Source organism: Oratosquilla oratoria, chromosome 11 (assembly GCF_046742065.1).
Source record: "Oratosquilla oratoria isolate Oo_2021 chromosome 11, ASM4674206v1, whole genome shotgun sequence".
In the NCBI taxonomy this organism is placed as follows: domain Eukaryota; kingdom Metazoa; phylum Arthropoda; class Malacostraca; order Stomatopoda; family Squillidae; genus Oratosquilla; species Oratosquilla oratoria.
In genome coordinates this window covers 48,076,584-48,100,766 of record NC_134787.1, presented here as the reverse complement: position 1 = coordinate 48,100,766, position 24,183 = coordinate 48,076,584, and the positions used below count along the sequence as shown (strand labels likewise).

General features: G+C 39.1%; 1 protein-coding gene across 1 annotated transcript in view; it reads right to left on the bottom strand.

Moving 5' to 3' along the window:
• Positions 1 to 349: 349 nt before the first annotated feature.
• Positions 350 to 24,183, bottom strand: part of LOC143029794 (peroxisomal trans-2-enoyl-CoA reductase-like) — a 32,566-nt gene continuing 8,732 nt past the window's right edge. The window contains exons 3-8 of the mRNA XM_076192791.1: positions 23,770 to 23,893; positions 22,870 to 23,030; positions 16,441 to 16,565; positions 7,200 to 7,358; positions 4,660 to 4,774; positions 350 to 1,515 (exon numbers count right to left, since the gene is read on the bottom strand). Coding sequence (XP_076048906.1) covers positions 1,442 to 1,515; positions 4,660 to 4,774; positions 7,200 to 7,358; positions 16,441 to 16,565; positions 22,870 to 23,030; positions 23,770 to 23,893 — 758 coding nt within the window. The 3' untranslated portion in view covers positions 350 to 1,441. The remainder of the gene's footprint in view (positions 1,516 to 4,659; positions 4,775 to 7,199; positions 7,359 to 16,440; positions 16,566 to 22,869; positions 23,031 to 23,769; positions 23,894 to 24,183) is intronic.

The following is a 24,183-nucleotide window of genomic DNA, read 5'->3' as shown; positions in this document are numbered from 1 at the left end:
AGCGGATTGCTTGATTTTCGGCACCGACGTAAACATAGAACCGCTGAGTAAGTAACGGTTCGCTGCCGCGCTAATAATGGACATTGACTGAGAATCGGCCCATTAGGGGGGAAACCGATAAAAACTAAACATGTAGTAGAGAGATGTTAACGCGGTCACTACTGCGAAGAGAATGGTTATAGTGTGCGAGACTTGTGGTGGAGGGCAAGGGCCCCCCCCCCTTGCCCCAATGGGGCCCCTTACTGAGGATAAGCGTTGCCCAGACCCACAGAGTGAGGATTTTAATTTCGCAGTAGAAATATTCGCGCTACGCGAGAGTATCCTAGTGTAAGGAGTACCGAAGAGTTTGTATTCTTAGGAAAAAATTGTAGTGGAGAGATGATGGTCTAGATGTGTTTAGAGAGTTGATAGGAAATATAGAAAGTCAAGCATAAGTACACATGGGAGAGGGTGATGGATGGAAGGGTGGATAGGGCTTTAATGGACTATATGGTGGTAAGCAGGAGAAGAGTAGGAAGAGTTTTGGATGTACATGTTCTAAGGGGAGAGAGAGGGGGTATATCAGATCATATTTTGGTGGAAGGTAAGATGAGAGTGGAGGATAGATGGAGAAAGAAGAAAAGGACAGAAGGTAGGGAGGTGCTTGGAGTAAACTGCCTAAATGAGAAAGAAAAGCAGGAGTACAAAAAGAAACTGAGAGAAGTGTCTATAAGAGGGTAGAGTGCCGGAGGACTGCCCATACAGTTCTGCTTTACAAAGGAAAGGGAACAAGTGTGAGTGTAGTAGTTTCAGAGGGATCAGTTTGAGTGTAGTTGGGAAGGCTTATGGAGGGGTTTTGATTGAGAGGATTAGGAGAGGAACAGAGGGGGTAATTGGTGAAGAACAGTGTGGGTTTAGGACAGGTAGGGGTTGTGTGGATCAGATTTTTGTGGTAAGACATATGTGAGAAAGCTTTAGGAAAAGGTAAGGTTGTTTTTTGGGCCTTTATATATTTGGAAAAGGCTTATGACAGGGTAGACAGGAAGTCATTGTGATAGGGGATAGGATGAGAGCTGTTAAGAGCAGTCAAGAGTTTTTACCAGGGTAGTAGAGCCTGGATCATGTCTACCAAGCCTGAAGTACATATGGAACATTCTTTGTGTTGCATTTATGGATTTGTTGTTCTTGATAAACATTTCCAAAATGAAAGTGTGATGCTTGCCCATCCAATTCAAATGAAAACAAAATGAAAGAAAAAATGGCATTTTTTGACGAAACAAAATGGTATTATATATATATATATATATATATATATATATATATATATATAAAATCTATTTGGCTTTTATTGAGCCTACAAATGTGTCATTTAATTTTCCTGCACCCTGCATATTCCCTGCCAACCACATATCACTTGCACTGCAGTAGTTACAATAATTTTTTTTAATAACATTCTTGGTCTTCATAGTTTGGCTTTTGGCTTCTCTTCTTCATCTTCCTTAAACTTCCATTCATAAGCAGGCAAGTTCTTGTGTTCTGGAAAGATGAAAGTGCTACATCTTAGAAAATATTATTAAGTCCATGCAATTAAAAAATAATCCATCAAGAAAGAAGTAATTATTCCAAAGTACAATGATTAGTATATGTATATTAGTAAATCTATTCAGACTAAAGGTGTAAATTGAACTCATTCCTTTTTGTGTGGTTTCTATTGAGGTCTTTCAGGTTATGTATTAATTAATCAGTCAATCAACTGCCCTGGTTCTCTTTTGCATGTGAACTGTAAATCCTGGGAAACTGACTACATCCATAAGTTATTCATTGAAGAGATTTTGTGTTGCTGGCTGTTGTCAATAAGTGCAGGACACTAGTATTAAAAGCTCCATGTCTCCCAAGTGGTGACTGCAGTGCAATCTAAATAGTATCTGTTGCCAGGCTGATTATATGTTGGTACCATTTAAATGTGGAGTAGCGGAACCTATCTCCTGCAAGAGATTTCTCTGCTGAGTTGATTGTTAGGGGAGTTTGGTGGAGTACAGAATTTGGTGAGATCTGTTAAAGAATGTCTGTTTTGTTTCATGTCTGTATACAGTCAGAAAAAGAGAAGATGAAAGGAAATCCCTTTGGGCTGTCAAAATATCATTCATACATAACCACTCCCTACACCCTCCAACCCCTCCCTTCCTTGTATCACAGTAGGAGTGGGAACTTGCTTTTTGACTTGGCTACCTCCCTTAGAAGTGTGAAAAAACCCTGGTATATATATACAGATAGTGTATACAGTATGTCTTTTTGTATGGACATACTGCAGGATGCCAGTAATAGGTGTGGTGGGCTGTGTTTGATGTAATGTGAGGGGTGAGTACCTATCATTCTCATGTACTCTTTGGGATGGATTATGTTTCTGAGAATCTGTACTATTGGTGCAGCTGTAATTATTATGAGGCTATATTTTGTGTGGTTTGTAGGCTATCTGCTTGTTTAATTGATGGATGCCATGTGATGGAAAAATGAACAGTGCTTCATGATAGAGGGTGGATTAATATGGTAATACTGTTACCCTAGTCAGCTGCCAAAAGTACCTTGATCCTGAGAAATAGTTATATGAATGTGCACTGATGTAACAAATGGGTAGAAGCATGAGATAGTGTGAATGATGGAAAAATGTAAGCTTGACATAATGGTTACAAATGAAATGAATCAAACAATCACTGCCTGAAGTTTCCCTACGACCCACAACCCAACAGTGGCTGACAATGGTCCTTGGAACCTCTCACAGATATCTCCAGAAAGAAACTTTGAACTGTTGTCCATATTGCATTAGTGTGGAACCTTCCATGTCACTAACTGTAAGTTGAAGGGAGAGGAGGGGAGTTGGTTGTCAGGTCTCCATGTATGCAAAAGTGTAAGAAATACTGCTGAAGTTAACTGAGAGAGATCTTGGGCCCAGTCCAGGAACCGAGTGTCAGCCCCTCAGGGTCAAACCTCCTGATGTATGAGAGGGAGTTGACAGGTTTTGTAAATGGGCAGCTTTGCTGTCCATCTTGCATGACCACCATATAAAGGTACCCATCACTAATTCCTTATTAGTCAAGTCAAAGGTACACTACTAGAAGTGCTACTAAATGTAGTGGGTTTTCCCCTATGTGACACATGAAACAACAATTATTACTATTTACTACCATTTCTTAACTTTCTTGATTTGACTTGAGACAGGGATGACCCTTCATCCACAAGAAGCTAAGATGAGGGGGAGGCAAGGGTGGTGGAATGGGTGGGAGTGAGTGTGTAGTGCCTTTTGACTTAGGTACCTCCCTTATAGGGGGTGAAAAGTCCTTGGTATATAGAGACTATCGTTTGTTTATAATAAATACTGGTATACATATACCATATGTATACCAGTATTTGTGTAGTGCCTTTTGACTTAGGTACCTCCCTTATAGGGGGTGAAAAGTCCTTGGTATATAGAGACTATCGTTTGTTTATAATAAATACTGGTAATGATAATAATTGTTGTCCTATGTGTCAGTCGAAAACCCACTTCCCAACAGCAGCTGGCAACTGTCCTTAGGTCCTCCTATAGATCTCTCTGGGAGGAAACTTTAGATTGTTGTCTGTGCTGTATTGGTGTGGGACTGTCTTTATGTCACCAGTTGAATGTGGTAGGAGGAGGGTAGCAATCACTGGTTGTCAGCTCTAAAAGTATGAAAAGGTGCAAGAAATATAGAAGATGGTATAGAGCTGTTGGGCCCATTCTGAAGACTAAGTGTTAGCCCTTTAAGCTGCACCTCCTGATGGGGGTGAGGGGGTAGCTTTGTTGTCCAACTTGAAGGACCATCCATCATTGGTCCCTCCTGTCCCTTATTCTCCAGTTATCACATTTGGTTTAACATCCATCTCTGCTTTAAACTAAAGCTATATCACCTTGTTCTCCAATTATCATACTTAAATTCAAATTCATGCATGGTTACAAATAAAGTGGCTTTGCTGTGGATGTGCTGTGTCTTGCTGCATTGCTGATCCAGGGTAGGGAGCAAGATGTAGGGATGACTTTCATCCACGAGGAGCCAAGAAACGAGGAGGGAGGGATGGTGAATGGGAGTGGAATATGTGGGGATGAAATAGATGGGAGTGGATTAATGCATTTGACTTTAAGCTACCTCCCTTGTAGGGGGAAAAAACCCCTTGGTATATGTATGTATGTATGGTTACATGGCCAATTAAATGAAGTGGCCTTGCTGTAAATGTGTTGTGTCTTGCTGCAGTGCTTCTGACCCAGGGCAATATGTGAGATGCAGGAATGACCTGTCATCCAGGAGGAGCCAAGAACAGAGGGAGGGAAGGGTGGTGAATGGGAGTGGAGTGGGTGGGGATGAAATGGGTGGGAGTGGAATTATGCCTTTTGACTTTGGCTGCATCCCTTGTAAGGGGAAAAAAGTCATTGATATATGCATGTATATATGGTTACAGTGCAAGTCCCTTGGGGATGCACAAATGGAAATAAGGATGTTGACAGGTTTCAGAATTAGAAAGCACGGAGATGACTCTCTGACATCCATCTTGCAAGACCACCTTTTGCAGGTACCTGTCACAGATTCCATAAGATTATTATTATTAGCTAGTTCCATGAACCTTTGGCCTATAATATTGTTAAAATAACTATTCATCACTGTACTATACCTGGTATTTGATACATTTGTGGAGAATACAAGCTTGCACCTGCATCAACACGGAGAGTTGCACCAGAGATAAATGCAGCACCAGGCGAAAGTAGAAAGCAGACAGCACTTGACACCTGTAGAAGATGAAAAATTTCATTCAAACAATTGTTTAACTCAAGTTTCACTAAGTGGAAAACCTGCAGCCCCACAGTGGCTGACAACAATCCTCAGAACCTCCCACAATTTCTCTGGGAAGAAACTTTGGACTGTTGACTCTTGTATCACAGTGGGACCGTTTCCATATCATCCTCTCAAAGTTGTAGGGAGAACAGTCACTGGCTATTAGCTTTTCATGCATGAAAAAGAAATACAGATAAAGTAAATAGAGAGATACTGGAGCCTGTAAAGAGACCAAATGTCAGTCCTTCACCTCCTGAAGGTGAGGGGGTTGATGGATTTTGTAAATGGGCAGCTTCATTGTCCATCTTGTAGGACCACCACATGTATGTACACATCATTGGTCCCTTGAAAGGTTTCATTCACACTTACTTGAATAAAAACAATAAAAATAACTAAAGATTGTGTTGCTCCAGTTATCAGTTGAATCAAGCATAACCAAATTTTGCTGGGAAGACATGGCTCAGGACCAGTTGGTGTGGAGACAAGCGGTCAAGAGTTGCGTGGAGAGTTTCGAAACTCAATGGAGAGAACGGGACAAACAACGACGCGAGGAGAGGAAAGCGAAGGTGACGCAGCCCCAGCCTCCACCGACCCTCCCCTGCCATTCATGCCTGCGGCTTTTCCGGCACCGACTGGGGTTGCTCAGCCATATTAGACATCGACACGGAGGAACATCCTGAAGAGAAGGAAATGGGGGTCCTCCCTTCCTCGGACAACGAGGGGATACCGACGATGTGCAGCACCTATCTTTAAAAGGGCAAGGCAGTGACCTGAATGCACAACTTCACATGACTCTTTACATTAAGAGATTACTGTATTTCCATGATTAAAGGAAATAACTCAAATACATTTGGTCAAACCAAAGATGTGTTTAATGTAATTTGGTACAAGAGGGATGGCTCACATCCACTTAAAGTTGATATTATGAGATATCATGAGCCATAGCAAACAAGGTGATCAACAGGTCTTAGAAGTTAGTGGGCATTGACAAAATTGAAAAATATTTGGAACTTGGGACATGCTAATGAATATGAATATGAAAAAACATGAACTAGACCTGCCATTATTCAAGGTTCAAAGAGAAATAAGTGACCTGACTAAGGTGTTCAAGTTACTGAAGGAAGTGGATGAATGGTGAACAAGAGGTAGGATCTTATGAGTATAGTTTCTTTGTTGTATACTACAATTAGATACACACTCCTAGAATATTGGTAAGATAATTTTAGCTTAAAGTGAAAAAAAATAGCTTGTTACACAAACCTACATATATATATACACACATACATATACAGTTAACTCTCAATTAACATGAGGGTTATGTTCCTGGAGACATTGTGTTAATCAAAATTGCATTAGTTAAAAAAAAAATTCCCATAGGAAATAATGGTTATAGGGAGGGTTAGGTTTCTGGACACTGAGAAAGTCTTGTCTATTTTGGGATTTTGTTACTCTAAACTTGAACAAACACATTATTAATACATTTGTAGGTTACAGAAACAACAAAAACACACATTCTTTGTATTGATTTGTAGTACATATTTATTCTATGTGCGCACAAGAACAAACAAAATGAGTTTATTATTAATTGTGAGTTGGTGACAAGGTTTTCTTTTTTGTTTTGGTGTAGAACAGAAAACGAGAGTTTACAATCTCTAACTAAATTATTTATTTCTCTGTAACAATTTTTACAGCTTTTATGACTTTTAATCATGGTCCATACATTTAAAAATTAGTTTACCATTAATTGTGGGTTGGTGACACCATTTTCTTTTTTGTTTTGGTGTAGAACAGAAAATGAGGGTTTACAAGCTCTAGATTATTCATTTCTCTGTAACAATTTTTCAAGCTTTTATGACTTATAATCGTGGAAATAAGTCTTTTGACTTTCTGTGCCATCCTCGGATGTACAATTATATATACTATGTATAATATTGAGTCTTATAGGTATTGTACTTATTGTATGTATGATTGTATCCGAATAAAATTCAATTCAATTCAGTGGGTTGGTGACACCATTTTCTTTTTTGTTTTGGTGTAGAAACTGAGATCAAAATAGAGTGCGGGAGAGTGACCGGCGTGGAGGCCCCCTCTCTCAGTTCTCTTACCACCAAATTCAAATTGTGTTAAATCGAAATTATTGTGTTATTTAAAAAAAAATCCTTAAAAATTAACTCGTCTTAAATTGAAAACGCGTTAGTGAAACATGTATTAATTGAGAGTTGACTGTATATATATATATATATATTGTAATATCTTTTCATTTAAAGACAATATTTCTTATTTTCGTTGTTTGAGGGAATGCTGTGCTAATAATGAAAATAATTAAAGACCTACACTTCTTTTAGAGGTGAAACTAGATTTTTTGGACAAACAAATTACCTCCTGGGGTGTTCCCACTCGCTTAGCTGGAATTCCTGGTCTTGAATTCCCAAAAAGGTCATGATCACCATAGTGACTCTTTGCAGTGGATGAGTAGATAGAGCCAGGAGCAACTATATTGATGCGAACTCCATTCTGGGCCCACTCCACTGCTAATGACTGGAAATAAATGATCTTTTAGTAAGAAATAAATCAAATATCATATACATGAAATTCAAGAAACAAAAATTCTTGCCTTGACCTCTGCTAGCTAGAGAACAGCCCCCAAGTCAGCAAGAATCCTTGGGCCTTACCATCGACCTCTTTGGGAAGAAACCTTGGACTGGTTCAGGTTCAGGCTTGAGGTGTTTTGCCTTTATAGCGACACACCTTTGTGTGTAACAATTTCCTACCCTGTCTATGAAGCACTTCATTTTTAATATGTTTCCTTTGTTTCTTTCATTTATACTATGCCCACTGCCTTCATCTTCTTTTCTCTTGTTTTCCATAGTTTTTATACAGTGACTGCAAATGAGATGTTTACACTAGGGATTTTTGGAGCATAAAACTCGAAAGTGCAACTTACATTTGTTTTATTGGTACCTTAGACTCACATTTAGTACTTTGTCATATTTTCCTTTGACTTTAGCTCCAGCTGGATCCTTCTTGGCATGGAAGTGGCAAGATTCTCGAAGTATGAGACATCTATCAATATCCATATCTTCTTCAGGGCCTCCTTTATGTCAGTGATGTTGATGGAGTGCACGTTTTCCATTCATTTTTCATTATGTTCCACGCATTTTCTATTGGATTTAGGTCAGAGGAATTGCCTGGCCAATCCAACACTTAGATACTCTTGTCATAAATGTCATAAAACATCAACAAATGTTCCTTTAGCACCTCAATGTAATTATCACCTTTCCTTGTGATGTTTTTAGGAAGGAAATATAGTCCACCTCTCTCCTTCACACCACTAAAACACCTCCACACCATCACACTATTTGGGGGGGGGGTTTCAGTTTTGATGGTGTAATGAGGGTCATATCGGGACACATCACTGCACCTTCTCACCACCTTGGAGCCCCCCCCTGAAAAGTCAGAAGGTGCTCTCATCACTGAATACCACTTATTTCCATTGATCCAGTGTCCAGTCCTTGTATTTCTTGCAAAAGTTGATCCTTTTCTTCCTCATGGCCTCCGTGAGCAGCGGCTTCTTGAAGGCGCATTGGCATGGCAGACCCAGGTCTTTTTGGAGGAGATGCTGGATCGTGTGGACAGTGATGTTTTGCAACAGCTCTGGATGCTTATTCTTCAATTCCACTGCTATTATTAAAGGGTGCTGCTACACCTCTCACTTTAGAACCTTGTCTTTTCTATGGGAAGTCTTTCTTTGGGCTCCAGAGCCCAGTTTTCTATGTGGGACTGTACCCTCAGGGAGCACAGCAGCAACTTTCTTGAGTTTGTACACTGACACTGCTCATGTTCAAGTCTGCAGCTACACATATCACTGACACTCCCTGTTTGAGTAGGGTGAGGGCACAGATCTTTTCTTCCATTATAAGCTTGGTATGACCCATTGTGATGATCAGGTGCATTTATCTTAAATTTTTCATTTCTAAATCCACCACCTCTTTCCTCTAATTCTTACATATGTTACATACATTACTAGTTTAAATATTTTTGTTAACCCTGTGCTACCTTGTTTTATTCCATTGGAGATTTCTGTTTCCTTGCTTCTTTTCTATCCTACTTTTATTCTTGCCTTATCATATTTGTATACTTCTCTTATTGCATCCATTGTCTTCATATACCTTGTATTTCTTCCAGGTTTCTATTAGTGTTTCTCTCTTCACTGTGTCATATGCTTTTTGAAAGTCTAGTGCTGTCACTATCAGAGGTTTTTTGCCTTTTTACTTTCTTTTATGCAATATTATAAGATGAGCATATTGTCTTCCACTCTCCTTCCTTTTGTAAATCCTGCTTATACTTCCTTTAATTCACTGTTCTGCTCTGTGTGTTCTTCATTTTTTGTTAATGTCATGAAATTTTTATAGATGTTTGCCAGTGCTAATAGTCTTACATTTTATATATTTAGTCCTTTCTTTTTCTCTACTACCTTTACATCTACTGTTTTCCATTCTTCTGATTTTTCCTTTCTTGACAGCTCTATTTTGTATTAATGTATTAAAACAAGTTTTGTTATTTGTAAGTGCCTTGTATAACTTTGGTTTTATTCCATCTAGGCAGGCTCCTTTCTTATTTTTAGATTCATGATAATTTTCTTTACTTTTTATTTTGTTAATTTGAGCTTTTCCATTGGTTTGATTTGTTTTACATTTCTTCCTATCATATGCTCTCTCAATATCTAATACCATCTGTATTCGCCCTGATTGTTTTTTCATCTTATCTTGGGATTCCTCTCCGATATCTTCATCATACTCAGTCCATTTTATTTTTGTGTTTTCTATGTATTCTTTCCACATATTTTACCACTTCTTTTGCTGCTGTTTCCTCGCCCATTTCCTTTACTTCTTCATTGTATATTTTCATTATTCTTTTATCCCTTTGTTTGCCTTTTGATTTTTCTATGTTTTCCCATAATTTCTTACTTTTAACTTTTTCATCACTTTTGCATACATAGCTTCTTTTATCTTTTAACCATGTTACCTCTTTTGATCATTGTATCTTTCTTGTAATGTCTTCTTTCTGTTCTCATTTTCCTCACTTCTATTCTGTTTCTCCTCTTACTTTCCATTATTCTATTTCTTATTTCCTCATTCATCCATGGGGGTTCTGTTCTATTATTTTTTGTAATTTTTTCTCTTGTAAGTTCTTTGCATAACTCTCTCAGCAGTTATTTTCATTTTCTGATTCATCTCCATTATCATCACCATATTTTTTTGAGATCTTTTTCTAATTATTCACCTCTTCATCCATTCTTATATATTTCTTAGTTTCCCATTTTTTTTCTTTGTCATTTCCCTTCTTTTCTAACATATACCAATGGCTATTTCCCCCTTACAAGGGAGGTAGCCAAAAAAACAAAAGGCATAAAGTCCACTCCCATCCATTCCATCCCTATATACTCCATTCCTATGCACCCCCTTCCCTCCCTCTTTTCTTGGTTCCTCCTGAATGTTGGGTCATCCCTGCATCTCACTCACTGCCCTAGGTCAGAAGCAGTGTAACAAGACACAGCACATCCACAGCAAGGCCGCTTCATTTAATCGGTGAACCCCACTCTGCATCCCCTCATGCAGAAAAAGAGATGGGGAGAAATCCCATTGGGCTACATCAAAATATCATTCACACATACTCCCTCACCCCCCCATCACCTTCTCACTCTCTTCTATACATCACAGCATCATCCATACACAACCATTCTTCACTCAACCCTATCTTCTGTCTTCTCCCTTCCTTCCTCAACAGACATTCCCCTCTCTCCCAATGCCCCTTTTACCCCATCCATTTATCTCATTCTTGGTTGCCCCCTCATGTTCACTCCTTCCACCTCTGCCTTCCATACCTCTTTTACTAATCTTTCTTAACTCATTCTTTCCATGTGGCTACCTTGTAAGGAGGAAAAAGCCGTTGGTATATGTATGTATGTACCAGCTTTAACTCTTTCATTTGTGCCTATAGTTTACATCTATTGCAAAACCACATTTGCTACTTAAATTTTATTAGCAATTTATATAGCTCCCTTGGTACCTCCTGGCAGTCCATGTGGTATCACCCTTCACAGCTTTCGCATTGCATTCCACTCTTATCCTATTGCTCTCTACCCTAATGCATCCTTGTATATTTCATTCTTTTCCATATTCCTATCTTTTAATTTGGGCCTTCTGTCTGCAAAGGATAAATTTGAAGTACTTCTCTTTGTCCTAGTATGGTAGCCATTATTCCTTATATAAATCTGAACCTGAACCTGAACTTACCTTGACTGTCCATCCACTTGACCTCGCACGTCCTTCTGCTTCCACATCCACACCTAGACTGTTGCCTGTGTTGTACTAATGGGGGTCTGTTTCTATCTCACTGGCTGGTGGGAGGGAAGAAGCTAATGGTTGTTAGTTCTCTTTATATGAATCAATGGAGGGAGGATAAATGAACCTGATAGATATCAAAGAGCTGTTGAATGTAAAGGAGTATTGGGTGCTGGTGGTGAGAGGTACTAGGAGAATGACTAATGGGAAAGGAGGATGATAAGGCTCTAGCAACAGGAGAAGTATGTAGCACTGACAAAAATGAAAACTGGAATGGCACCTAGATAAGTTGGATACCATGTGGGATGTGTGACAAATGGCGAAGTAGTAACAGTAGAGTGGTGAAAGTGTTGAATATGTCATAGGAAGTATCCCACTACATTGAAGGAATGCATGTATAGTTACACTATACAAGGAGAAGGAAGACAAGTATAGAGGTAGTAATTTTATAGGGATCAGCCTGTTGAGTATGGTCAGTGAGGGTTATGAAGGCATACTAATTGAAGGGATCAACCAATCAAATATAGCCTCATTTCACCAACTAGAATCCTGTAGTTCCACAGCAGCTGGAAATGGTCTTTGGGCACTCCCATTGATCTCTTAATAGAAACCCTGGACATATGTCTACACTATCAGTGTGGTACTGTTTCTATAATACCAGCTGAAAGTTGTACGAGAGAAGCACTTGCCAGCTGTCCTTATGTTTAAAGCTAAAAGAAATATAGATAAAGTTGATAATGAGAGATCTTGTGCCCAGTCCAAAGACCAAGAGTCAGTCTCTTGGGGCTGCCACTCAAAATAGAAGTGAGGAAGTTAATGGAGTTTAAACATAGGCAGCAAGGACTCTGATGCCCTTTCTTACATGTTATACAACTATGGTGATATTATACAACCTGGTGCACCCCCACCTTCACCTCGAACCTTTCACTATCCTTTTCTGGCCCTCACACAAGCTATACTACTCATGTAAAAATTTCTGATAGCATGCAACTGATTTCCCTCTATACCATACTACTAAAACACACTCCATAATATCTTTCTGTCAAGCCTGTCACATGCCTTCTCTATCTATGTACCAAAAGGCTTCTTCCCCCTTATAAAGGAGGTAGCCAGCCCAGACATACAGCCATCCTACACATATTTATTTCTCTTTTACAAATCAGATCAGTTTTTGATGGAAGGTAAATTGAGAGTGATAGATAGATGGAGAACAAGGAAAAGGGCAGAAGGTAGAGAGGTGCTTATGGTGAACTGCTTAACCCCTTCTATACGGTGCCGCACACATAGGCGTCATGGGGAGCGAGTGTATTCGCGAGGCTGCCATATCGGCGTCTTGATTATATTTATTGTAGTCGCCCCTCCATAATGACATTCTTTCTAATTCTTTTGTAATCGCATTTTCTATGGTTATCAAAATTCACGGGTGAAGAGAGAACGATCGATATAAGCGGTGACTATATTTTATGATGCGAGTATTATTACGACACGTCGTACGGCTGGCATTGGCTGCTGCCACCGAGATCTAAGTCCATGACGCCTACGTGTGCGGCACCGTATGGAAGGGGTTAAATGACAAAGAAAAGGAGGAGTGCAAGAAGCTGAGAGAAGAATGGGAGGGAGTGAAGGATAGAGTAGAACTAAGAGTGGAGGAGGAATGGGGATGTTTCAAAGAGGGAGTCACAAGATGTGCAAAGATGGTGTGTGGAACAAGGAGGATGGGAGGAAATAGAAGGAAGGGTAGCGAGTGGTGGGATGATGAAGCAAAGAAGGCTGCAGAAGAGAAGAAACAAGCATTCACAAATTGGTTGCAAAATAGGATGATATTCATATGAGAGGTACAAAGAAAAGAGAAGGGAAGTAAAGTGTAAGATAAAGGAGGCAAAAAGGAGACCAGATGTGAAATGGGGGAAGTGTATGACAGAAATTTTTTAACATAATAAAAAGATGTTTTGGAAGGAAATTATGAGAGGAAGAGGAATTGAATCAAGTAGAGAAGAAAAGGTAAAAGGTACAGATGGAGAGATGATAACTGAAGAGACAACAGTAAGAGGAAGACGGGCAGAGTATTTTAGGAAGTTGTTAAATGTGAAGGAGGATAGGGAGGGAAAGGTAGTTGCAGTGGCAAACACTAAGGAAATGACAGTGATGAATGAGGAAAATGGAGAAATAAAAAAAGATGGGGTGAAAGCAAATATTAAGATTATGACAGCAGGTCAGGTACCTGGGTTGGATGGGTGTTATGTGGAGTGTCTAAAAAAGGGAGGTACAGTGATGGTGGAGTGGCTGGTGAGGTTGTATAATGTCTGTTAAAAGAGGGTAGAAAGCTAGAGGACTAGAGGAGTGCCTGCATAGTTCTGCTCAACAAAGGAAAAAGGGACAAGTGTAAGTGTAATAGTTTTAGAGGGATCACTTTGTTGAGTGTAGTTGGGAAGGCTTATGGGAGGATTTTGCGAGGATTAGGAGAGGAACAGAGGGAGTAATTGATGAGGAATAGTGTGGCTTTGGGACAGGTAGGGATTGTGTGGATCAGATTTATGTGGTAAGACAGATATGTGAGACAGCTATAGGAAAAGATAAGGATGTTTTTTGGGCCTTAATAGATTTGGAAAAGGCTCATGACAGGGTATACAGGAAGGCACTGTGGGAGGTATTGCAAATATATGGGATAGGAGGAAAGCTGTTAAGAACAGTCAAGAGTTTTTACAAGAGTAGCACAACCTGGGTTAGAATTGGAAATGGAGAGAGCAAGTGGTTTGAGGTAAAGGTGGGACTTCACCAGGGATGTGTTATATTGCCTTAGTTGTTCAATTTATATATGGATGGGGTGGTGTGTGAGGTAAATGCTAGGGTAATGGGTCGGGGATTGGAGATGGTTAAAGAAAACGGAGAAAAATGGAAGATAAGCCAGTTGTTGTTTGCTGATGACACTACGATTGTGGCAGGGTGTGAGGGATTGAGGAAGTTAGTGACAGAGTTTGCGAAGGTGTGCGAAAGAAGGAAGTTGAAGATAAATTTGGGTAAAAGTAGGGTGATAAGATGTACAAGAGGAGAAAGTGGCAGCAGATTGTATTACGGGAGAGAGACTGGAGGAAGTGGATAGTTTTAGATACCTGGGTGCAAATGTGGTAGGAATGGGAGTGGAGGTGGAGGTAGAATGTAGATTGAGAGAAGCAAGTAAATGCCTAAGGGGATTAAAAAATGTAATGAGAAATAGACATTTGGGAATGGATGCTAAGAGGAGATTGTATGAAGGAGTGATTGTACCAACAGCATTGTATGGGGCAGAAACATGGAACATAAGAGAGGAAGAGAGGAGTTTGAATGTGTTTGAGATGGGGAGCCTGAAAAGAATGACAGGGATTACTTGGCTGGATGAAGTGAGAAATGAGGAGGCGAGGAGAACAGGGGTGGAAAAGGAGTTGGGGATAAGGTTAATGAAAGAGTAATAGGATGGTTTGGACACATGGAAAGAATGAGTGAAGAAAGATTAGTAAAAGTGGTGTGGAAGGCAGAGGTGGAAGGAGTGAACATGAAGGGGTGACCAAGGATGAGATGGATGGATGGGGTGAAAGGGGCATTGGGAAAGAGGGGAATGTCTGTTGAGGAAGGAAGGGAGAAGACAGAAGATAGGGGTGAATGGAGAATGATTGTGTATGGATGATGCTGTGATGCATGAAAGGGAGTAGTTGGGGATGGGGGGGGGGGTGAGGGAGTATGTGTGAATAATATTTTGATGTAGCCCAAAGGGATTTCTCCCTGTCTTCTCTTTTTCTGCATGAGGGGACGGAGAGGGAGGTCACCGAATTAAATTAAGCACCCTTGCTGTGGATGTGCTGTGTCTTGTGACACTGCTTCTGACCCAAGGCAGTGGGCAAGATGTAGGGATAACCCATCATCCAGGAGGAGCCAAGATAAGTGGGTGGGAGGGGGGTGAATGGGAGTGGAATATGTGGGGATGGAATGGGTGGGAGTGGATTTTATGCCTTTATTTTTTGGCTGCTTCCCTTGTGAGGGGGAAAAAGCCTTTGGTATATGTATGTATTTACTTATTTATTAAAGAGGGGAATATCGGTTAAGGAAGGACAAGAGAGGACAGAAGATAGGGGGGAATGGAGAATGGTTGTATATGGATGATGCTGTGATGCATGAGGTGGAATGGGTGGGGGATGGGGGGTGAGGGAGTATGTGTGAGAAATAAATTGATGTAGTGCGAAGGGATTTCTCCCCGTCTTCTTTTCTGCATGAGAGGATGGAGAGGGGGGTCACCAATTAAATGAAGTAGCTTTGCTGTGGATGTGCTGTGTCTTGCAACACTGCTTCTGACCCAGGGCAGTGGGCAAGATACAGGAATGACCTGTCATCCAGAAGGTGCCAAGATAAGAGGGTGGAGGGGAGTGGAGTATGTTAGTGATGGAATGGGTGGGAGTGGTTTTTATGCCTTTGTTTTTTTGCTACCTCCCTTATATGGGGGAAAAAAAGCCTTTGGTATATGTATGTATGTATAAATCATTATTGAAAAGAGGGAGGAAGGGAGTGCAGGATGGTGAATGGGAGTGGAGTGGGTGGGGATCATATGGGTGGAAGTGGAATTATACCTTTAAACTTTGGCTCCCTCCCTTGTAAGGGGGAAAAAGCCCTTGGTATATGTATATATGTATGTATTATTATTCATCTGTTTATCATTTATCATTATCTCTTCATTTTATTTATTTACTTTTTTTCATCCAACCTATTTATGGACCAAAAGGTCTTCTGTCAGCATGCTCTTCCTTTGTAATTCTTTGTAAATTACACATGGAAAATGTGGGTATATATAGTATTTCTTATAATTTCTAAATGTATTCTTCAACTGTCTTTCACTCTTCTAATACTGCTTTTAAAACTAAATAAACCAATAATACATCTAATACTTCAATACTCTATGAACACTGTACTTAGAGTGACTATCCCCTCTCCTATTTCCTCATTAAAGCAATGCACTACCCATCACTATGTACATTCTTAGTGCTCTCCAAGAGTAATGGACTAAGGCTAGAAATTAATCTCCTGTAGGAAATATAAATGACCTTTGCTAGAAAATTAACTCTTACCTTGGTTAAACATTCTACATTCAAAACTGTGTGGCAATGGATCAACATGTTATTTCATAAACAAATGGGCCTGCACATGTCTAAAAGAAATATATGTTTCGTCCATCCTCATAATTAAGCTTAATACAAATGTATCCAAAAATTGTGCAAGGCATCCTACACTGCCATAATGGTAATGCACATCACCTTTGTTAGATTCTCTACTGCTGCACGAGCAGCACCACTGTGTGCCATCATCGGCATTCCTCGAAACATGTTAGCAGTGATGTTGACAATTGCCCCTCCATGAGATGACATCCATTGGTGGTAAGCTGCAATGCACAAAAATAACAAAAATAATCAATCAAAATTTCATTTTCTTATATCTACTGTATTTTTTCTTTATGGTTCTATTTACATACATTTACCAAGGGCTTCCCCCCCCCCCCTTACAAGGGAGGTAGCCAAAGTCATGCATAATTCTATTCCCACCCATTTCATCCACACCCACTACAGTCCCATTCACCACCCCTCATTCTCACACTGTTTTCTTGGCTCCTCCTAGATGACAGATCATCCCTTCTCAAATATTTGAGAAGTTTATGGTTCTGTACCAAATAAATGTCTAGCACAGACCATTGATGGGTTCCTGCACATGGAGATCCTACAAAATAAAGAACAATGAATCATCTTTCTGTTGTCCATCTTTAAAAGCTACCAACATCCTCATGTCCATCTGAGGGGCTGTTACTCATCCCCTGGACCACGCCTAAGATCTTTGTCAAATTCATCTGCATTTCATCCACCTCAGGGTACACTTTCTTTACTAGTCTTTCCGTACTGATTCTTTTAATGTATCCAAACCACCTCAACACTCTGAGTTTACCCTGTCTGATAGTTTTCTACACCTGTTTTCTGCTTTATGTTACCTCACATTCTATCCATTCTTATCATATTTCTCAAACACCTGATCTGAAAATCATAAGACTACTCCTTTCTGTTTCCCTTATAGTCAAAGTCACCCCTCCATACAATGCTATGGATACGATCACTCCTTTATATGACCTTCTCTTTACAATTATCCCAAACAACCTACTTCTTATAACACTTGCTTCCATCCAGACATTTACACACTTCTTTTACTCCATGAGCTATGCCAACATGTTTGCAGGTGATGCAAAAATCACGAAAGAAGTAAAAAAAAGAGGACTGTAGACTATTGCAAAAAAGAACTAGACACTATTTTTGCATGGAGCTAAGAATGGGAAATGAATTTCAATACCAAAAAAATGTAAAGTACGGGAAATGGGCAACAGCAGCAAAAGACCATCCTTAAACTATTCCTTGGTAAGGGAACCCATTACAAAAGCAAGAGGAGAAAGATGTGGGAGTGTTGATAAAAGACAACCTGTCACCTGACAGGACTGTGGAAGGATGCATGGACTACTGCAGAAGATTAAAGTAGCTATTCACTGTATGGATGAAGAGATGATAAAAAAAAACTCCTTGAAACCCTAATATGTCCAAGACTGGACTATGTGTAAGTGATATGGTCCACACACAAAGTGAAGGATGAACCATACAAGGAAATACCAAAAGCACTGGGTCTGCCAACTTTGAAATACTGAAGAAAAAAGAGGTGATATGATTACAGTACAATATTCAAGTCACTAAATGGGATAGACTGTACTGGCAGAAGTGCAGAGATCTCTTGATTAAGGATGGGAGGGCTTTAATAGGTCATGGGAACAAGTTAGAAAAAAAAGACTACATGTTTAAAGGAGGTGAAGAAATACAGTTTTTCATATAGATGCATAAACTCTTGGAATAGCTTAGAAAGTGATATAGCTCAAACTCAAACAATACATGAACTCAAATCTAAATATAATTAGATATCAAGTATTAAGTTGGAACTGCATGTGAATTTGAGGCTAGGTATAATAAATTGCAGAGTAGGAGACAGGGCTTATGAGCATTGTTCCTTTCCCGTATACTACAATTAGATAAATACAATTCACATTCACATCTATCCCTCCATGCAATCCCAGATACTTATATTCTCTATTTGTTCAAGCCCATCACCCATCACACTCACATTCAACCCACCACCATTACTATTATCTATATCTCATCACTTTACTTTTAACCATAATTACACATAGCTTCCTTCTTTCACACACCCAGCCAAAGTCAGCCACCTGCTTTAGTCCCTCAGCAAAATTAGCCACAATCAATGTCATCTGCAAATAACTGGTTCACTTCCCATTAATTCCAAACCTTTGCTTAATACCCTTGCATTTACCTCCTTGCACATGAAACATCTATGATGACTCCTGACAACCTTGATCATCAAGGCTTGATGTAGACCCTACATTCATCTGAAACCTTTCAATCCCCCCATTCCCAACCCTCCCACAAGACCTAGTAATCATGCAGAATCTTCTGATTGCTTTTAACAGATTTCCCCTTTCCATATATTTGTAATATAGTCCAACAAAGCTTTTATCAACCCTGTGATATCTTCTACAAATCCACAAACGTAAAAAAGTAATACATTTATTCTGGAATCACCTTGAACAAGATCCTTTGTTAACAAATCTGTCTTCCCATGCTGTAAAATGTAAGTTTGGAATGCACAATTTTATAAATTACCGTATTTTTCGGACTATAGCCCGCACCGTTATATGACCCGCACCCCCTTACACCTTAGTGAAAATCCACACAAGACCCGCACCGCTGTATGACCCGCAGTCATATGGCGTGCGCGGCAGTGTAGATCCGACGATGTATACTACCCATGCATGGGTGGCCACAGGCACAGCTCACGGCGGTTGTTGTTACGGCCGGCCGTTGACGTGGTGATCAAAGTAATTTCAAAGCTGAAGCTTTCTAAATTTTCTGTATCATCAATGCTTATGTGATTTATAAAAAGAATATATATGTTTTCCGATATTAGCAGGTTTCTTGGTGATATCTTGCTTTTCAGGATTCATCACAATTTGGTTTCTGAAGCTGCCACTAGATGTAGTGGTAGCTTCGATGAAAGAGGGGTGATCCCGAAAATGTGCAACTGATCTTACGATGCCTTTGGGATGGGTCGAAGACGCGGCATTGCGATTCATGATCATGATACTAGTATTCCTCCAGTCCTATTTATTTCTGATTGTGATGAAGATGAAGAATAACCAACAAATTAATTTCAATATATTTTATTGCACTTATATATATATATGTATATATTACAAAGAACCTTAAAGGTCAGATATCAACAGATATACCATTCGCTAAAAATCATCGTATTGCTCGAAAAAGTACTTTTTAAAAGCATACAAATAAAGTTTTTACCTATTACAGAAGAATTTATTCAGAAAATTCACTTTTAATTGCGCCTCGCATACCACTTTTCCGAAGTCTAGTTATTCAGAATAACAATATTGTTTGTTTGGCAACTGTGACGTCACGAACGCGGAATTCCCCGAACCTTTCCCGAAGCGCACGGGCGGAATGTTTCGAATAGCAGACGACGCAGTGAAATGAAGACAAAACTGTTTTTTGCCAAATTTGATAAGATGTAGATGGTGGAATTATATAGAATACTGTCAGTATGTTTTTTTTATGTACATTAAACTGTAAATACAAAAAGTTATTGAAGTCTTGATATCTGACCTTTAAAGGTCAGAAATCAAGACTTCAATAACTTTTTGTATTTACAGTTTAATTTACATAGAAAAACATACTGACAGTATTCTATATAATTCCACCATCTACATCTTATAAAATTTGGCAAAAATCAGTTTTGTCTTCATTTCATTGCGTCGTCTGCTATTCGAAACATTCCGCCCGTGCGCTTCGGGAAAGGTTCGGGGAATTCCGCGTTCGTGACGTCACAGTTGCCAAACAAACAATATTGTTATTCTGAATATCTAGACTTTGGAAAAGTGGTATGCGAGGCGCAATTAAAAGTGAATTTTCTGAATAAATTCTTCTGTAATAGGTAAAAACTTTATTTGTATGCTTTTAAAAAGTACTTTTTCGATGATTTTTAGTGAATGGTATCTGTTGATATCTGACCTTTAATAAATTTGTGTAAATAATGCCATAAAACCCTGTTTGATTGTTTACCAGTAAATCAATTGGTTTATAAATGCCATACAAACACTGGTAATTAATTTTTAAACCAAACAATTTCCAATGGTTAGTTTTCAATAGAATAGAACAATAATAGAGCACATTACTGAACTGTTATGAACAGAGTCAATGGAGCACATCGTTATTACAAAAAAATAGTGATCACAGACGACAGTCAATGTTTATGAAGGCGTATCATCGCTCACGAAGCCATCGAATTCCTCATCCTCTGTATCGTCATGGAAGAGGTTGTGGTATAAATCGGCCAATTCTGATGCAGTGACCTCATCCGTTTCCATTTCGATTTCGGATTCGTCCGATTCCTTTTCCGAGTCGTAGCATGCATCGAACATTGCAGAATGGCACGTTTCTGATTTACGGAAACCGTTCTGAATAGTCGATTCTTTAATTTTCTTCCATGCTTGAACGACCCACATGTAATGCACAAATTTAGCATTAAGGAATCAGGTACAGTTTGTAATTTGTAATTGCGAAAATGGCCGCCCGCTTGTTTTTGTTTGATCGCGACACAAGAGCATGTAAAGCGGGTAAGACAAATCCTACCTTCTCTTTGTCGTTTGTCTCGATCGTACGCGCTGTATTATGACTTTAATCAACTTTCATACGACGAATCCGGTCGGTCCCCCCCCGCAAATCCCCGATCCGAGAGGGCACCCAGCTAAACTAATCGTTCATTTTTTTTTCACTGCGTAAGAGGGCAATTTCTAACCAGAATCCACAGATGACCCGCACCTTTATATCACCCGCACCCCCGAAATTTGGCCCTTTTCTGAGGCAAAAAGCCGCGGGTCATACACCGAAAAATACGGTACTTCTCTGTAAGGAAATAAATTATATTAGACTGTCAAACAACAACAAAAATTAGGATTACATCACTTATTCATATGAATCACTGCAGGGATCAGTACTGGCCCCGATCATGTTTGCCATATATATTAATGACATGGATGAAGGTGCAGAGTATTATATGAATTTCTTTGCAGATGATGCAAAGATACTAAAGAAGGTAAAAACGGAGGAAGACTGCAACTCATTGCAACAAGATTTGGACAAGATCTGGAATTGGACCTAAAAGTGGGAAGTAAAATTCAATATAAAGAAATGTAGTATAATGGAGTTTGGAAAGAGTAAAAACAGAATATTAAAAGATTACAAAATTGGTGTAGAAAAGGTGAATAAAGCAAACTCAAAGAAAGATCTTGGAGTGATGATTGGCAAGGACATGACACCAGATAAGCATATTAACAAAATATTCAGAGAAACCTACAATTTATTGAGATCAATCAAAGTGGCATTTGCCTATTTGGATGAAGAAATGATAAAGAAAATCCTAACTATACTAATAAGACAAAAACTCGAGTACGCAGCAGCACTCTGGACACCCAGTACCAAAAAGAACATTAAAAAACTAGAAAGGTTACAAAGAGCATCAACCAAACCAGCACCAACTCTTTCCGAACTAACATATGAGCAAAGACTGTCCAAATTGGAACTACCAACTTTGGAACATAGAAGAGAAAGAGGTGACCTGCTGACTATCTACAGAATAATGAAAGGAATGGAAGTTTTAGATAGGGATGACTTGCTAATATGGGACAACGGTAAAATAAGAGGACATGAAAAGAAACTAAAAAAAGATAGTTACAGAAGAAATTTAAAAAGGAACAGCTTCCCACACAGAGTGATAGATACATGGAATAAATTAGACAATGAAACAGTGTGTGCAAACACTATACAAGATTTTAAGAAAAAACTTGATGCTGAGAGATACAAAGACGGGTCACCACGAGCATAGCTCCCTTCCTGTATAATACAACTAGGTAAATAAATATTTACATTCAAAGACCAAAGACCTTTCCCTCTTTAAAAGGGGGTGGCCTAATCAAGGCATACACCCACCTTTCACCCATGCCACAACTTCCAAGCATATATTAGACTGTCAAACAACTATAAATATTAGATTACATCAATTATTCACATGAATCACTAATATTTACATAAATTGAAAGACCCTTCCCATATTATATGGGGGTGACCTATTCAAGGTATAAACCCACCCTTCACCTATGCCACACCTATCCAATACCCATTTGTTGTTCCTTCTATCTTATTCTTTGTGTATGAAAGATCATTGCTGTCTTCCACCCATTACTTGGGTCAGAAGCAATGCAATAAGATGCAGCACCACAGCAGGTCCTGACAGCTGATGCTGGTTTACCCACTCCCACCTTAACCATTCCAGTATTCTTTGACCAACCCTATCTGCCAACTCTCTTTACACCCTCATTTCTCACTCTATTCATCCTCATAAACCTTATCACACTTTCTGGATGTCTTTTCTCAAGCACTACCATATCATAATATTAATACAAATTATAACAATTATGACACAATATAAATGAGGTTTCATACATAAAAGAGACAGCCTGTCATAACTTGTTCAACTTGTGTATATTCATCAAACAAAAGAACTGACACAATTCTCACCTTCTTTGCAAACATGAAAAGTTCCATTCAAGTTAGTATCAATGACTGCATTCCACCCTTTTGTACTCATGTTACTCACAGAGGATAGAAACTGTCCTCCACCATTGTTCACTACAAAATCAAGCTTCCCATTCTCTTTAATAATTGAAGAAATAAGGTTCCTGAAAAGAAGAAAAACAACACATACTAAAATAAAGAATGGGTGGATAAAACAATGGAGAAAATGCTGATAAAGAAGTGAAATACACAAAATACACATGTATGTGAGGGATACATTATGAGATATTATAACATAATATAAATCTGTAAAGTGAATGCTTGATTCCATTGGAAAATTAAGGCTGAGGTCCTCTATGCATCCTAAATGTAAACAAACCATAATTTATCCACATTCTCATACAAGAAAAAGTACCACAATATAGGGTAATTTAAAAAGTAATGTATGATCCCTATGTGTGGCAGTGGAAAAATGATCAAACATCCTCCACTGCAGAAAGGCATTTCCAACCCAACCACACCAGTAGGTTCTTCAAAACTGAAGGACTGGAGGAAGAATGAAACTAGTTTACTTGCCCCATAAAGAAAAGGAGTGGTTAACCAAAACATATATAAACCCCTCTTCATCGCTCCTCTGAAACTTCGACCCCACTTTCTCCAACCTCTTCATCCCCAAGCTCTCTTTCCTTCTCTTCTCCATGTATGTACTTCTCCATGATAAAAAGTTCAATGAGCAAATGATAAAAATTAGTGTTTTATTAATGAAAATGTACTGTACATCAATTTAAAGTGAAGTATAATACCATAAAACCACAATAGTATGATCAAGATGGACTAATGTGAGATTTATTTGACCTGTACATTATAAAAGGTAAGAACATAATATGTTTATAATTGACTTACTTAACTTCATTTTCTTGTCTGATGTTGCAAACTTTGGCTTCCACTTTTGATTCCTTTGGACTTAACTCTTCAACAGCTTTACTTAGCCTGTCCATTTTTCTTGAGGCTATGACTACTTTGCAACCTTGAGAATGGGTGAAAAAAGGTTATGTCTGAGCCCATGACCTAAAACCAAGTAAGTTGTAATCAAGAATATCAACATACTGTAGAAGACAGTAGAGTCATATAGTTTATCTTGAGTGACTTATGGACCCGCTTGAAGGCCATTACTGGTTATCTGGGGGCCTTAGTTCTCCTGCATGAGGGGCCAAGGGCAATGGACTGACAATTTACCTTGATACATGGAGGGGTGTGGAGTGTATTCAGGAATGGAATGGGTGGAAATGATTTTATGCCTTTCCCTTTTTGGCTACC